Genomic DNA, 16,055 nt, shown 5'->3' with positions numbered 1-16,055 from the left:
TAAAGCCCTCCGCAACCAATCGTGCTTTATATGTGTGTACCTTTCCATCCACGTCGGTCTTCTTCTTGAAGATCCACTTACACCCAACGGTCTTACGTCCGGGCACATGATCAACCAAATTCCAAACTTGGTTATCATACATGGATTGGATCTCGCTATCCATCGCCTCTTTCCATTTCGCAGACTTCGGGCCTGCCATGGCTTCCTTATAGCTATTAGGTGCATCAAGATTTACTAGTGTACCATCACTAATATACGTGTCCTCTTCGGTAGTAATATGAAAGCCATAAAACTGGGGTTGAACTCTAACTCTATCGGAACGTCTAAGAGGTAAGGACTCGTCAATTGGTTCAACTGGAGTTTCCTCCTCGGGTTGAGTGCCAGCGGTAGAGGTTCCTTCATCTATCGACTCTTGAATCTCTTCAAGCTCGATTTGCCTCCCACTGTCCTCTTGGCCTATGAGTTCTCGCTCTCGGAAAACTCCTCTCCTCGCAACAAAGACAACATTGTCCTTCGGTCTATAGAAGAGATATCCAAAGGATTTCTGCGGGTAGCCGATGAAAATACATCGCTCACTTCGAGGTTCAAGTTTGTCGTGAGTATCTCGTCTTACGAAAGCCTCTCAACCCCAAACCTTGATATGTACCAACGAAGGACCTTTCCCCGTCCACATCTCGTGAGGTGTTTTGGCAACCTTCTTAGTAGGGACTCGGTTAAGGATATGGGCGGCAGTCTCTAAGGCATACCCCCAAAAAGAGATTGGTAGTGAAGCACGACTCATCATAGAGCGAACCATATCCAATAAGGTTCGATTACGCCTTTCTGCCACACCATTCAATTGTGGTGTCCTAGGTGGCGTCAATTGCGAAACTATTCCACACTCCTTGAGATATTCGTGGAATTCAAGACTTAGGTACTCTCCTCCTCGATCGGATCGAAGCATCTTGATCTTCCTGCCCAATTGATTCTCCACTTCATTCTTAAACTCTTTGAACTTTTCAAAAGTTTCTGACTTTTGCTTGATTAAATAGATATACCCATATCTACTATAGTTATCGGTAAAAGTCACGTAGAAGTGGTTCCCATCCTTCGTGGTTGATCTAAACGATCCACATACATCGGTATGTATTAGGTCCAATAAACCTTCACCCCTTTCGCACGTACCAGCGAAGGGTGACTTAGTCATCTTTCCAAGCAAACAAGACTCGCACGTGTCATCTTCCCTAAGGTCGAATGACTCCAACACTCCATCCTTTTGGAGTTGGGCTATGCGTTTCTTGTTGACATGTCCAAGACGACTATGCCACAAGGATGCTTTATCCAAACTATTGGAAGAATCTATATTCAAAACATCATTTCCTAAGTTATCAACAATCATAACAGTTTCATAAATTCCATTGCATGGTATAGCTTCAAAGTAAAAGACACCATTTAGATAAGCTAAAATAGAACCATTCTCATTATTAAAAGAAAATCTAAAACCTTGTCTATATAAACCATGAAATGAAATGATGTTTCTAGCCATTTCTGGCGAATAGCAACAATTGTTCAAATCTAAAGATAAATTATTCCTAAGCACTAAAGAATACACTCCAATCTTGGTCACAGGTGACGATCTTCTGTTCCCCATGATTAGATTGATTCTTCCTTCCTCCACATCCCTACTTCTTCTTAGTCCCTGCGAAAGATGGCTTGATCTTTCCTTCTTTGATGGCTTGCAGGTACTCTGGGCAGCTTCTCTTCCAATGTCCTATCTTGTGGCAGTGGTGGCACTCTGCCTCCTTAGGGTTAGGGCAGGGCTTATCGGGATCAACTTTGGTCCCACTAGAAGAGGCACCATCTCGGGCTTTAACCTTGCGATAGTTTTTAGACGAAGCCTTCCTCTTCTTTCCCTTTCCTTGACCAATAGCCAAGACAGGAGCAGCGGGTGGATTGGGATTTGGTGCAACAGACTTGTCCTTGAAGTTGCTCTCAGCGACCCTCAAGAGACCTTGGAGTTTGCTTAGGGTGACCTCTTCTTTGTTCATGTGGTAGGTCATCCTAAATTGATTGTACATCGGAGGCAAAGAGTGAAGCACCATGTCGATCGCCAAGTCTTCCCCAAAGTCAACATTCAACTTGCGAAGACGATCGACATACCTTTGCATCTTTTGCAGGTGCACGATAAGAGACTCTCCATGACCCATCTAGCAGAAATCATGTTAGTGAAAATCTCATAACGCTCTTGTCTCGCGTTTTGGTGGTATCTCTCCAATAAGTCTTGGTGCATCTCGTATAGATACATGTCCTCATAGGACTTTTGGAATTTGGAGTTCATTGTGGCTATCATGATGCAGTGAACCTTCGTTGCATCATGCTCATGAGTCTTAAAAGCACTCATTTCAGCCGGAGTAGCGATTTCTGGATTGATCTTCTCGGTTTTTCATCAAGGACATACTCCTTGTCCTCGTAGCGAGCGATCATGCGAATGTATCTTATCCATTCGCTAAAGTTCGTCCCATCGAAAGTGACCTTTTGACAAAGGCTCATCAATGTGAAAGAACTATCAGCAGTGTTGTTTGTTTTCGACATCTACAAATAGAAAGGACAAAGATAGATTAGAATATGAATCCCTAATTATCACCCAATTAGAAAAATTAGGGCTAGGATCCAACAACAATATTTGCATCTTAGAAAAGGGATGTCGTAATCTAAGTGCAAATAATTTGAAGGTAAGTGAATGACGATTCACTAATTCTCCATCATGAAAAACCTAACTCTAAGTTCTAAATGTATTGAGAATTCCTAGGTTCGGATGAGATTCATTGAAACTTTTCAATGGCATGTTTAAATCTCGATATGCCCCTCTCGTTTGTAACTGGGATACCGATGATCACAAAGTGGGAGTGAATTACCATGCAAATTCACATGGTGCCTTCGTTGTAACGATCACCTATTCGATGTGCCGGTAAACCACACACGCTCCATCGAACTATGATAAACAACGAATCACCCTTTGCCACCTTCGCTTAGAACCAATTAGTGTGCCGGTAAACCACGCACGCTCCACTAACTTCTTAGCAAGGTGCAAAGTGTAATTTCATGGGATTGCATCAAATTCACTTTTCCTAAAGTAACTAAGATTGGGAAATTTTAGAAAACATGTAGTTACTTTGTATTTCTTATTATACTTTTAATGAGAGAATGAGGTTGCCTTATCCTACCCGTTCGGCTAACGACCCTCCACCAATCAAGCAAGCGGTGGGTGTGAGTGTACACCCATTAAGCGCCATTTTATAGGCCGCAACCTTATACCCACCTTATAGACCGGCTTCGTGAATGAGGCCTACTAACGGTAAGACTAGCATTTTAATTATACATATATATATTTATTAAGCTTGTAATAATATAATAGTATAGGGTGTATTTTAACATTTTAAAAATACTAGGGTTTTAATCTTCAATTAAAATTTTCGAAATTTAATGTCACTTAAATTAAAATTTTAATTATTAAAACTCTTGATTTAATAATTATCTTAAATTAAACTATTAATTTAAATTATCAAATCATAAGGGATTATCTAAATCTAAAAGATAATTACCATTTAAACATTTAAGTTATCCTAATCTCTTAAATCCCTCTATAAATTTCGAAAATAGGGATGGGATAATTCATGATCTTTAATTACCATATTTAACTATTAAAGGATAATTACAAGATATGGGATTATCCAAATCCCTAAAATTTAGGATCTTATCATGGGGAAGGAGGCAAATCTCGAAATCTAAGGGTTTGCAAACCCTAGATTTCGAAATCTTGGATTGAAAGGAAAGGATTCAAAAACCCTTTCAATATTTTCGCAAATTAGGGTTAGGAAACCCTAATCTCTAAATCTATGGCCTCCTAGGGTTTATTGGCTATAAACCCTAATTTTTCAAGTTCATACAATTGAATAAAACTAATTGAAAACAAGTTAACCAAAGGCTCTGATACCACTGATGGGTTTTATACAAACAATCCTAAGTGTGCATGCAACCCTAGTTTGGATCTATGTTTTCACTATTAGATACACAACATTATGAACACAAGAATAAAACCCTAATGTGCATTGCTATTTTCGAAATTAACATATAAGGTTGGATTACATACCTCTTGTTGTTATATTGCAATAACAACTTAAATCTTCAAATCCTAAGTCTTGAAAGCAAGCACCACAAGTGTAGTGCCTCTAATGGCTCACAAACACCACAAGCAATTGGAGAGGCTTAAGATAAAGGAGGGAGGAGATGGAATTCGTCCTTGGGACCTCTTAGGAGCATGTACACGAATTCTAAAGGCCTAGGGGTCTTTATATAGGGTTTAGATTAGGGTTTCAGTCCTTATCCTTATCCAGTTGCTTGCCCACCAAGCAACCACAAGATAAGCCTTGAAAAACCCTTATCTACTTATCCTTGGACGATTTTAAGGATATCTGTATCCTTGAATTCGTCCATCCTTTAACAAGGATAAATATTGCCCTATCTTGCAACTATCTTATAATTACAATTCAGCCCCTCTAGTTTAATTAATTACACTTGATCACAAAATTAATTCCTAATTAATTATTGACCAATATTAATTAAACAAATATGATTTTTCCTTTAATATATTATTCTTATAACATATTAAAAAATCACAATAACCTCTCTCTCTATTTAATTTCTCCAGTCAAGTTGCTTTGGTGAAGGCAACCCAAAAGGACCATGCACAACCGGGTCAAGTACTTACCAAATATGGTTACGGGCTTAGACACTAATCCAACAAACATGACACCCCCAGTTTTGATTATATAATGAAAATACATTTCTTTTACGAAATGCTTTGGTAAACATTGTTTTATCATGTTTTGTTTTTGGGAACAAATTTCGCAACTCTTTCAAATCAAAAGGATTTACTCTGAAATTATTTTAAAAGCATAAATGAAAATCGGTCTTTTCTTGCCGAAATTTTGGGGATGTCACACCTGGCAGCTCGATCCTAGCCAGGGGCTCTGCCCCTTGGACCCCGCCAGGGGCTGCCGTTTGTTCAGGGGCTTCGCCCCTAAATGACAGTCTACTTTTAATCTTGAATAAACTTAAACAAGTGTGCACTCCACACCTTCCTTACTTGTTTAATATTTATCAAGATCACTTTTGGTCAACAAAAGTAATCCCATTACACTCAAATCACATTAGTGAAACAAATCACCAACAAACCTCCCCCATTTAAGTGTAATCTTGATTAATTTAAAACAAAAACATAACAACAAACTGATGCATAAATGAAATATCGTGATGATTGAATTTCACATTAGTATATTATTCATTCCAAATATTCGAATATCAGGGTGTCACTAAGGATTGAAGCCTTTATATTCTAAGTGAATACATGAAGATAATATACATAACAGTTTACATTCTCTAAGTTCTAGCTTGACAACTATTTCACTAGCTTGTGTCCCATCCCTCAATAATCATATCAAAGTCAAGTCCCAACTTCTTGAAGCAGCTAAACTTCATGCTTATATAGGTAGTTCTTTTGTTCTTGCACCTGCAAATGCAATTTTTTAAAGAACTATTAAGAAATAAAATTTCAACCTCCTTAACTTGCAGTACTGAACACATACCTTGGGATGATAATAAAATGTGTTCCAATCTTCAAATATCAAGCTTTCCACATTGAATTCAACATCTAATATTGCATTAGATGGGAATTGGGTATCTCAATATAAAAGATTTAAGTGAACTTTAAACCCATCCCTACAGTCGCCTTGTGCACAAGATCTCTTGCTAACCCTTTGGTTAGATGATCGGCTAAATTCAACTGAGTTCTTACAAACTCCACAGATATCACACCAGTCATGATGAGCTCACGAATCATGCTATGTCTAAAACCTAAATGTCTAGACTTTCCATTATACACTTGACTATAAGCCTTAGCCAAGGTTGCAGCACTATCACATCTGATAGAAATGGTAGATATCGGTTTGGGCCATAATGGAATTTTATAAATCAAATTCCTTAGCCACTCAGCTTCTTTACCAGCAGCTGACAATGCAACAAACTCAGACTCCATGGTTGAGTTAGTAATACAAGTCTGTTTCTTAGATGCCCAAGAAATGGCACCTCCTCCAAGAAGAAACACCCAACCACTTGTAGAGGAGTGATCCTCTAAGTTGTTAATCTAGCTGGCATCTGAATAACCTTCCAAAACAGAAGGATATTCACTATAAGTTAAACCATAATTCATGGTCCCTTTCAAGTACTTGAATACTCGACTCACAACTTGCCAATGATGTGAACTAGGATTACTAGTATATCTACTAAGCCTTCCCACAGGATATGCTATATCATGCCTAGTACTAATCATGACATACATTAGACAACCAATAGCCCTTGAGTATTCAAGTTGAGACATTGGAGATCCTTTATTAGGTAGAAGCTTAAGACTAGGATCTATAGGAGTGCTAACAAGAGAACAATTCTCAAAGTTAAACTTTTTCAATATCTTCTCAATATAATGTGATTGAGAAATTGAAATCCCATTGTTTCCTTTTCTAATTCTTATACCAAGAATTACCTCAGCCTCCCCCATGTCTTTCATATCAAAACTAGATGATAAGAATTTCTTGGTTTTATCAACTTCTTCTAAATCAGTACCAAAAATCAACATATCATCTACATATAAACAAATCATGACTCCTTTACCAGAAGTATCAAATTTGCTATATACACACTTGTCAGCTTGGTTTAATGCAAAACCATTAGACAAGACAACATCATCAAACTTTTGATGCCATTTTTTTGGTGCTTGTTTCAAACCATATAATGATTTCTTCAACTTGCACACTTTGTGTTCATTTCCAGGCATCACAAACCCTTCAGGTTGTTTAATGTATATTTCCTCATCCAAGTCACCATTCAAGTATGCAGTTTTCACATCCATTTGGTGAATCACAAGATTATGTATAGCTGCAAGAGCTAATAATAATCTAATAGTAGAAATTCTTGCAACAGGAGCATAAGTATCAAAGAAATCAATGCCTTCCTTTTGTCTAAAGCCTTGGATAACTAATCTGGCTTTATACTTATCAATTGTGCCGTCCACCTTCATTTTTCTTTTGAGGATCCATTTACATCCTAATGCCTTGCAACCAGGAGGTAAATCAGCCAAAACCCAAGTATTTTTATGCATGATAGAATCAATCTCATCATGAATTGCCTCTTTCCAGAAATGAACATCCCTAGACGCCATAGCTTCACTGAAAGTCTTTGGATCCTCTTCAATATTAAAACAATATTGATGTTGATGTTGAGAAATAGTCTCATTCCTTGTTCCTTCAACTAAATATAGTTGAAAACCATATCCAAAAGACTTAGCTTTTCTAGCTCTGGTGCTTTTCCTAGGTTCAGGTACAGAACTTGCACCACTAGAAACAACTTCAGCTTGAGTAGTACTCTTGCTAGAAGATTGATGAATCATGTCCCTTGGTCTAGGTATAGATGTAAATCTTTCTTCATCAAAGATAGCATCTCTTGACTCTATCACTGTATTTACAGACACAGAGTCATTAGATTCTAAAACATAGAATCTATATGCTTTGGAATGCTCAGCATATCCAATAAAGATACAATCTATACCTCTCTCACCCAATGTTTTCCGTTTGGGTTCAGTGAGCCTTACAACTGCTCTACAACCCCAAACTTTGAGATAACTCAAATTTGGTACCTTTTTACACCAAAGTTCATAAGGAGTATTCTTACTCCTTTTATTTGGAGTTCTATTCAAGATGTAACATACAGTTAACATTGCCTCACCCCAAAACCCTTCACTTAAACCAGAATATGACAACATGGAATTAACCATTTCTTTCAAAGTCCTATTCTTCCTTTCAGCTACACCATTTTGTTGTGGTGTATATGGAGCTGTGGTTTGATGTATTATTCCAGTTGATTCAAAATAATTTGGATCATAATACTCACCACCTCTATCAATATGCAATACTTTTATTAATTCATTTTTATGAAGCTCAACTTGTTGTTTATAAATTTTAAATTTATCAAGTGTTTCATCCTTAGAATGTAGCAAATAGATATAACAATATCTAGATGCATCATCAATAAAAGTAACAACATACTTCTTGTTTCCAAGGGAAGGTGTTGCATGGAAATCACATAAATCACTATATATAAGATCCAACACCTTGCTTTCCCTAACAACATCTTTGAAAGGTTGTCTAGTGATTTTAGTTAGCATGCATGTTTTACATTTTTCATTATTTTTCATATCAAAAGCAGGAATTAAACTCATTTTAGACATGTCTTTTAATCTCTTGTAATGAATGTGTCCTAATCTAGCATGCCATAATTCAGATTTATGAAAATTATTGTTACTACTACTAGAAGCCATGCAAATAGAATTATCACTAGAAGGATAACTAATATTAAGCCTAATCATTCCATTACATATATATCTAAATCCCATAAAAGAACCATGTCTTGACAAGATATATTTGTCACTTTCTAACACTTGTTTGTAACCACAATTATTTAATACAATTTCAGACACGAGATTCTTACGAATCCCTGGAACATATAAAACATTGTGCAAACACAAACATTTTCCAGAAGTAAAAGTAAGTAAAACAGATCATATGCCCTTGATTGGTTCAGTTGCAACATTTCCCATCTTCACAACAGATCCATCTTCAATTGGTTGAAAGTTCTTGAACCAATATAGATCTTTGCAAACATGACTTGTTGCTCCCGAATCAACCCACCATGCAATTTTATCATCCTGCACATAAAATTATTCAGAAATCACAGAAATATAATTCTGAATATATTTAGGATTCTGCATGAAAACAGAAATCTGATCTTGTTGCTTTTCTGGATCCTTGGATCCACTTGGTCCAGCACCATCCTTGTTCACTTTGCGAAGACGACAATCTTTCTTGAAGTGACCCGGTTTGTTACAATTCCAACAAACCAACTTAGCATTCTTGTTGGAAGACTTGTCATCCTTTCCTTTAAACTTCCTTTTTCCATTAGACTTCTTGGGATTCTTTGAACTTTCTCCTTCCACCATGTTCACAGAAGAGGAACCAACTTGGTTCTTGCCTTTAGGATTGTTATCAAGTTCTTGAGTCCTTATGGACTCTTCAATCCTTAAATGGATTCCAAGTTGAGTCAAAGTCAATTCCTCTTTGTTATGTTTCAGATTGTGTTTAAAATCCTTCCAGGAAGGGGGCAGTTTGTAAATTATCACAGCCATAGAAATGGCTTCATCCATTTTTAAATTGTGTTGAGCAAACTGTCCCAGAATCCTCAACATTTCATGGAATTGTTCCATAACAGGCCTGGAGTCAATCATCTTGTAACCCATAAAGTTACTAATAAGAAACTTCTTACTAGAAGCATCTTCAGCCATGTACTTGGATTCAAGAGAATCCCACGGTTCTTTTGCAGATTCGAAATTTTGATAAATATCAAAAAGAGAGTCAGACATACCATTGAGAATATGACCACGACATATATAGTCATCATTTTCCCACTTTGATCTTTTTCTTGTTGCCTCCAAAGGTTCATCTTTAACAGATTCTGGTAAAACTGGCATGGGTGTACTCAAAACATACACCACTTTCAGAGTGGTAAGGAGAAACTTCATCTTCTTCTGCCATCTACGAAAATCTTGCCCTTCAAACTTGTTCAGTTTTTCAAACTTACTTGTCATTTCCTTCACAGAATCACCACTCTCCATGATCACAGAATACTTTGATTTTTGTAAGATAATCGGGATAAAATAGTCTTGGAAATTCTGAGAATTGTGATTTCACTATCAAATCAAAGTATTGGGTGGTACTCCCTAATCTTTGATTGGATAAGACTCAGAAGAGAAAAGAACAGAGAATGAGTATATGAATTTTCGTAAGTACCAAAAAAAACTGACCAAAATCGGTTAAATACTTTCTTTGTCTGAAAACTGTCATAAAACAGTTTGGCAACAGTCAACAAACTGTCATAAATCCGGGTTTTCTATAAGAATTAATACCAAATCAAAAACGGGTCAAATATTCTAAATTTGGATTTCTGATGCATTTTCAATACAGCAATATAACCCAAATAAAAAAAATTTGCGCTGACCTGGCAGCTCGATCCCAGCCAGGGGCTCTGCCCCTTGGACCCCGCCAGGGGCTGCCGTTCGTTCAGGGGCTTCGCCCCTAAATGACAGTCTACTTTTAATCTTGAATAAACTTAAACAAGTGTGCACTTCACACCTTCCTTACTTGTTTAATATTTATCAAGATCACTTTTGGTCAACAAAAGTAATCCCATTACACTTAAATCACATTAGTGAAACAAATCACCAACATTAGAGAGAGTAAATTTTATTGGTTTTAAGGTCAAGACATTGGAATTTAACGTGGTTGGATGGATATCCAAAGAAATTGCATGGAGTGGTGCAAGGTTTTGATTTATGTGATGGGTTGAGGTGAGAGTAACATAAGCATCAAAATATTTTGATGTCTTTATATGCTGGGTGTTTTTGAAAAAATCGGAAGAATGGTGTGTCATTATTTATCAAAGATGGGGGAATTATGTTTTGGAGTTGGTTTGTCATGACTAAAGCATCGATCCAAAAGAAATAGGACGAAAGTGGGAATTGAAAAGAAGACTACATGTGACTTTACTGCTTTGTTGAGATGTACAAGGGCACAAAAAAACAAAAATTGATGTTTTTTGTTTAAATAAAGAGTGGAAAATATTGTTGTTATATTCACCTTGTTTTCACCCACACTGAATGGATTTTATTGTCGAACCAATTTGATTTTGGGCATAGGTGGCCCAATTTTGGCATTTTGTCGACATGAATAGTTGAGAAATTTGTGGCCTTGTTATTTAATTAAGTTTTAATGAAATAAATTGTCTAAAATACCAACATGAGCTTCAATAGTTCTCAAAGCAAATATCGCACCAAGAAGTTGAACTGATTTTATATTTCATATCAACTAGGTGTGAGACTCATATATTATATGGGTTTATTTAAAAAAAATTAAATATGAAATTTTAACAATTTAAGAAGTTTGAATTTATAAGAAAAATAAGAAAAAATTTAAATTATTAAATTAATGAGACTTTAATACATTGAATACATTACATATATAAATCATTTCTAATAAATACCTTACATATATATTACCTTACATATTAAATGTGAAATTTTAATTTAATAAAATAAAAATTATAATAAAATGACAAGTGGAAAATAGAAAATTCAAAAAATATAGAAAATGACATGTGTCCAAATGAAAAAGAAGAGGACATGTGGCAAAAAAAACCTTCATTTATTAAGGAGGATATAGAAAATGATATGTGTCCAAATGAAAGAGAAGAAAATGAAAGAGAAAAAGACATGTGGCAAAAAAACCTTCATTTATTAAGGAGGATTTATTTATTTATTAAGGAGGATTACTACCAAGGTTCTCATATAAATATTATAGATTAAGTTACCAAATTAACATTTTCATAATAATAAAAGGTACAAAAACAATCACCTAATCTTTATAGAACTCCGAACCCGTTGTAGCACACGCACAAACTCATAAAACAGCGAGAAATCCAACCCTGCAAAGCTTTCGCTTTCAGCAGCAGCCATGGTAACACTTTTTGGAGCATAAGTATACGGGTTTTGACATATTATAAAATCAAAAACGCCGAACTTCTTTATCAAACTTTCAAGCTTTGTACTCGATAGCTTCTGAATATTTTCAATCTGCACCAATTCCCCAATCTGATCCGAATTCTCCCACCACTGCTTCAAAATCTTCCGTTTTATCTCCGATGGCTCGATTGAAACAACCGCCTTCAACCGAATCCCAAGCCGATTCAAAGCAATCTCCGCCCCTCCAACTCCACTGTAAATCGAAAGCACAGTCAAACCTTCCGGAAACATCGACTTCAAAACAGATAAATGATACCCTAAAGCATCTATCTGGAAAGAATGTTTCAAAGACTGTAGCCTTTCCCCTAAACACAACCCATCTGCCCGAGTGTGATACCTCGGGTACCCGAGAATTTTCTCCACGGATTCCGGTTCAATCGGGGCGACCCGGTTACGACCCACCCACATAAGGTTCAAGGTTTTACACTGGTGAAGAAGGTCCTTCTGTTGTTCAACCGAAAGAACACCTTTTGAACTGACCAATATGTTTTTGAGCCTATCACATAGCTGTGTGATTCCAATCGTTTCAGAATTGATACATGTCAACTGTTTTCTTGTATCCCATGAAGGCCAATACTTTTTTGTTTCTGGAATCGCGTCTTCTATTGTCATTGGTGGTTTTGGGAGGATATGAAACCGGTTTTCAGTTGGGAGATTGTGTAGATACCCTTCTTTTCTACTCAAAGCTGAAAAAAACTGAGTGTTGACAAATTCAGGCTCGATTGCGTATAAAAACTGGGAGATTTTGACCCATGAATCATGGGATAAGTTCATGACATTTCCATAGAAAAACAATGGAGCTTTTGCTACCATTTGGTCAACACTGGTGCATGAAGCGGGTTGAATTAATTTAGGCACTCCAACTGCTGCCATGCGTTTTTGTTTATACTTGAGTTGTCTCTGTAAAACCTTGGAACTCATGGGTTTTGATGCACTGCGTGCTGGTGTAGAATAACTATTCAGGTCTTCAAATTCGGGTTTTGGTTTTTGTAATAAACTGATTTGTTCATCGATGCTTTCCTCTTTCGGTTGTTTTGAGTTGAAGCTGTTGATAGTTTCAGTTTCTTTGATCTTAGAAGCTGCAGCCTTACTACTTTCTTCTGTTCTTAATGCTAGATTAGCATAAAAGTTTGCATCTAGAACATTTTTTGCCCCCATTGATGAAGACTTGAATCTATTTCCAAGCATCCATGAGTTGTCTCCAAATGATAAAAAGGGATCCTGTAATTGTGGTCAAAGTCAAACCATGGTTAAATAACATAACGCAAAACTCAAAACTCATCCATGGAGATGGAAGAAGTAGTAAAAAAAATAACTGATAACCTCTTCGTTCTTGATGCTAGGCCCTTCCATTCGATCACAAACAATGGATTCAGCAAGCTCTTGTATGGAAACTTCAGCACCTGATTAAAAAAAAAAAGATTAATCAAATGGTGATATTTTTTACAGAGAGATTTGATATTATTATGTGAAATATTCTCAAGATAATACTCACCATACTTCTCAATGGCTGAAGAAATTTCTTGTTCAGAGAAGCCAATTTGAAGCAATCTTAATGTCTTGTCCATTGTTCCAAACAAGGTCTCTGTAGTGGCTTCCTGTTAATTTTAAGTTGAATTAATGTAAAATTGTGAGAAAAGCTATTGTGAAATGGAAGTAGAAGAACCTCATTTTTTGTTTCATGGATCTTGTTTGAATCATCTGCGTTAGCTAACTGAGCAGCAAAGATGAAATCTACAAGTTCGTTAACAGGAGCATCTTCTCCTATTAAGAATCATATGAGAAAAAGAATAAATTGGTAAATATGTTTTTATCTGATTTAAAATAAATACAAATTACAATACAATACCAAGTTTGTTCATTGCAAACTCGACTTCCTCAATAGTGAAGTTCATCATTAGTAAGGAAGCCTTTTTGTCATCAATGCCATTGCAACCTTCATCAAGATCCTGCATAGTAAATACTTTTAGCAGATTTATCAACTATAATGGAATCATTTTCTACACATATTAATAAAATAAATAAAATATCAAAATCATGATACCAGAAACTTACTTCTTTTACAGAAATATTTCTAGGGTTAGTGCTCCGACTACTTACATCCTGTTCATCACCAAATAAGCAATCCAGGGAACCAGATGATTCCGAATGTGATATAAGAATAGCCTGTTGGATTCACATACAAAGGTCAGTTTCGTCATTTCAAGATAAAAAAAAAATGGCAAACGAAATCTGTAAAGAATCAGTCTTTTTACAAGGTCAGGTGATGATGTTTACCTTCCTTTTCCCGCCACCTGGAGCTGACTCATCATTTTTAGCAGAATGCAATGATTTGGGATTTGATTTTTGAAGAGCCTATTTCATTAAGAAAATGATCATCAAAATCATGTCATTGAACTCATAACAATTTAAAAAGACTACTTACAGTGTATGCAATGAGTGTCTCCAATAATAAATCCATATTATCTTCTCCTACATTACAGGATTTAAATTCAAATCTCAGACAAAAAGTTCAACTATATCTAACTACAGAATTCCAGTTAGTTCATAATGTATTTACCATTTTGTCTGATAGCTTTGTCAATAAGATCTGGTGGAAATCCCATTCCTAGAAGAGATGATCTTATATTGCTTCCAGATGAGCTGGCACCATTGTCCTTCATAAAAACATTAAAAAGATAGTAATTTATAAGAGAAATAATAACTTTAACATACAAAATTACAGGCATATATACCCCAACATGTCTTGAGTACATGTTTTCGTATGGGAAACCATTGTAATCTATTGCCTCTGTTTTTGTGATGGTTTCAGGATCAGGCTTAAACTCATCTTCACTGTCTGATAAATTAGTTATTTCATACTGCACGATTAAAACAGCAAAAAAAACCTGTTATAAAACAAAAGACTACATAATAAAAAGTCTCTGACTAATTATTTTGCATACCATTTTCACATGAAAAGAAGCTGAAACGGGAAACTGGCTAAGCTTAAATGTAGCTTTCTTTCAATCTCTGCAAAAGTAGCAACTGGTATAACTTATAAGCTTAAAGAGCAACATGCAAATCATTATTCTAAAAAGATCTGTAAGAAATTGGGACTATAGAACCCTAATTTCTAACATAAGCATTTGCAAAGGAAAAGAAAAGACGAAGTCAGCAAACAAACAAAATGCACAAACGAAATGCACTAATAAAGAAATAAAAATAAAAACTTTAGCATTACATGAAATCAACAAACTTGAAACCATGAAAATAATGCTTCGTCATGGGTGAGTTTACAAGACGCCAAGAAATCAAAAGTGAGCACGAAGGCTAAGAAATTAATTATTAAAAAAGAAATCGAACGAACGAACGCCAACTCAAAGAGTTATTAAATCGACATTGAACTAAAATTCAGCATATGTTAAGAATTGGGTCGATGAAAATTCGTTGGTAATGAATGTTGGGGTGATCAGAGTGTACCTTGATCGGAGCTATGACCGGAGAATGTTTGTCGTAACGGAGAAATTTGAGGTTGGGGGTGTTGAACACGTGAGGAGATGGAAAACACAAGTACTTGTGTTGTTGAGTTTGGGGAAAATCCTAGAACCCTATATTATGCTTTTAATTTAGATAAACACCTGCATTACTGTTAGACTTACAAAACTAACCCTTTAACTTCCATAAAGTGTTTTTTGCTTTGATAATATTTTGTGTTTCAAAGAACAAATTTTAAGCCGGTAAAATTTAACTTTTTGTCAAACTTTTTGTAAAAATAAAAAAATAAAAATAAAAAAAGTGAATGCGAGAGAACATAACTTACATTTTTATCATCTTTTGTGCAAAATGTATAATTCTTTTGGAATATTCATTAAAAAGTAGGGTTGCAATTGATGACACGACATGAAACGAAATTGAAATCAAACTGAAATTCAAATTTGTGTTGGTTTCAAGTGTAAAAAAAGACAATGATGTGTTGTATTTGTGTTCAAAATTCAACACAAAATTGACACGGTTTAATATTTGTTTGTCATGTTTTCGTGTTTGTCGCGTTATATATGATTAAATATTAATTAAATAAACTAATTCTTATTTTATGTTATCTTTGTCGTGTCGTGTTGTGTTTGTCAATTTTTAATTGGTTCGTTTTCATTTAAAAAAAAACATTGTATCGTGTTTGTGTTACATAAATATGTGTCGTGTCGTGTCAGACAAAAACACGACACAATGATCCGATTTGTCATCCCTACTAAAAAGTAAAAGTATGTATCAATGTAATCATTTTTTTCAGCATTTATCAATATAATCATAGATTTTGGAATATGTATTTTGACAAGGATTAAGAATATCGGATTTT

The 16,055-nt window shown here is 35.5% G+C and overlaps 1 protein-coding gene across 2 annotated transcripts; it reads right to left on the bottom strand.

Moving 5' to 3' along the window:
- Positions 1–11,430: 11,430 nt before the first annotated feature.
- On the bottom strand, positions 11,431–15,331 carry LOC111912796 (probable inactive DNA (cytosine-5)-methyltransferase DRM3). Of its 2 annotated transcripts, none has more exons than XM_023908518.2 (12): positions 15,182–15,331; positions 14,665–14,731; positions 14,455–14,580; positions 14,280–14,376; positions 14,145–14,191; positions 13,997–14,074; positions 13,775–13,885; positions 13,569–13,668; positions 13,386–13,483; positions 13,215–13,317; positions 13,043–13,122; positions 11,431–12,940 (listed from the first exon to the last, which is right to left on the bottom strand). In XM_023908518.2, exons 2-12 carry the CDS (start codon positions 14,665–14,667, stop codon positions 11,549–11,551), a joined length of 2,235 nt encoding a protein of 744 aa, XP_023764286.1. In that variant the 5' UTR covers positions 14,668–14,731; positions 15,182–15,331; the 3' UTR covers positions 11,431–11,548. The 2 variants fall into 2 exon arrangements, with proteins under 2 accessions (XP_023764286.1, XP_023764287.1); XM_023908519.2 differs by having other exon boundaries at positions 14,665–14,746; positions 15,182–15,325.
- Between the last annotated feature and the right edge of the window lie 724 nt (positions 15,332–16,055).

This window comes from Lactuca sativa, chromosome 1 (genome assembly GCF_002870075.4).
Source record: "Lactuca sativa cultivar Salinas chromosome 1, Lsat_Salinas_v11, whole genome shotgun sequence".
Lineage (NCBI taxonomy): Eukaryota > Viridiplantae > Streptophyta > Magnoliopsida > Asterales > Asteraceae > Lactuca > Lactuca sativa.
The sequence above is the reverse complement of the archived record's forward strand: the minus strand, read 5'-3'. Positions and strand labels throughout refer to the sequence as shown.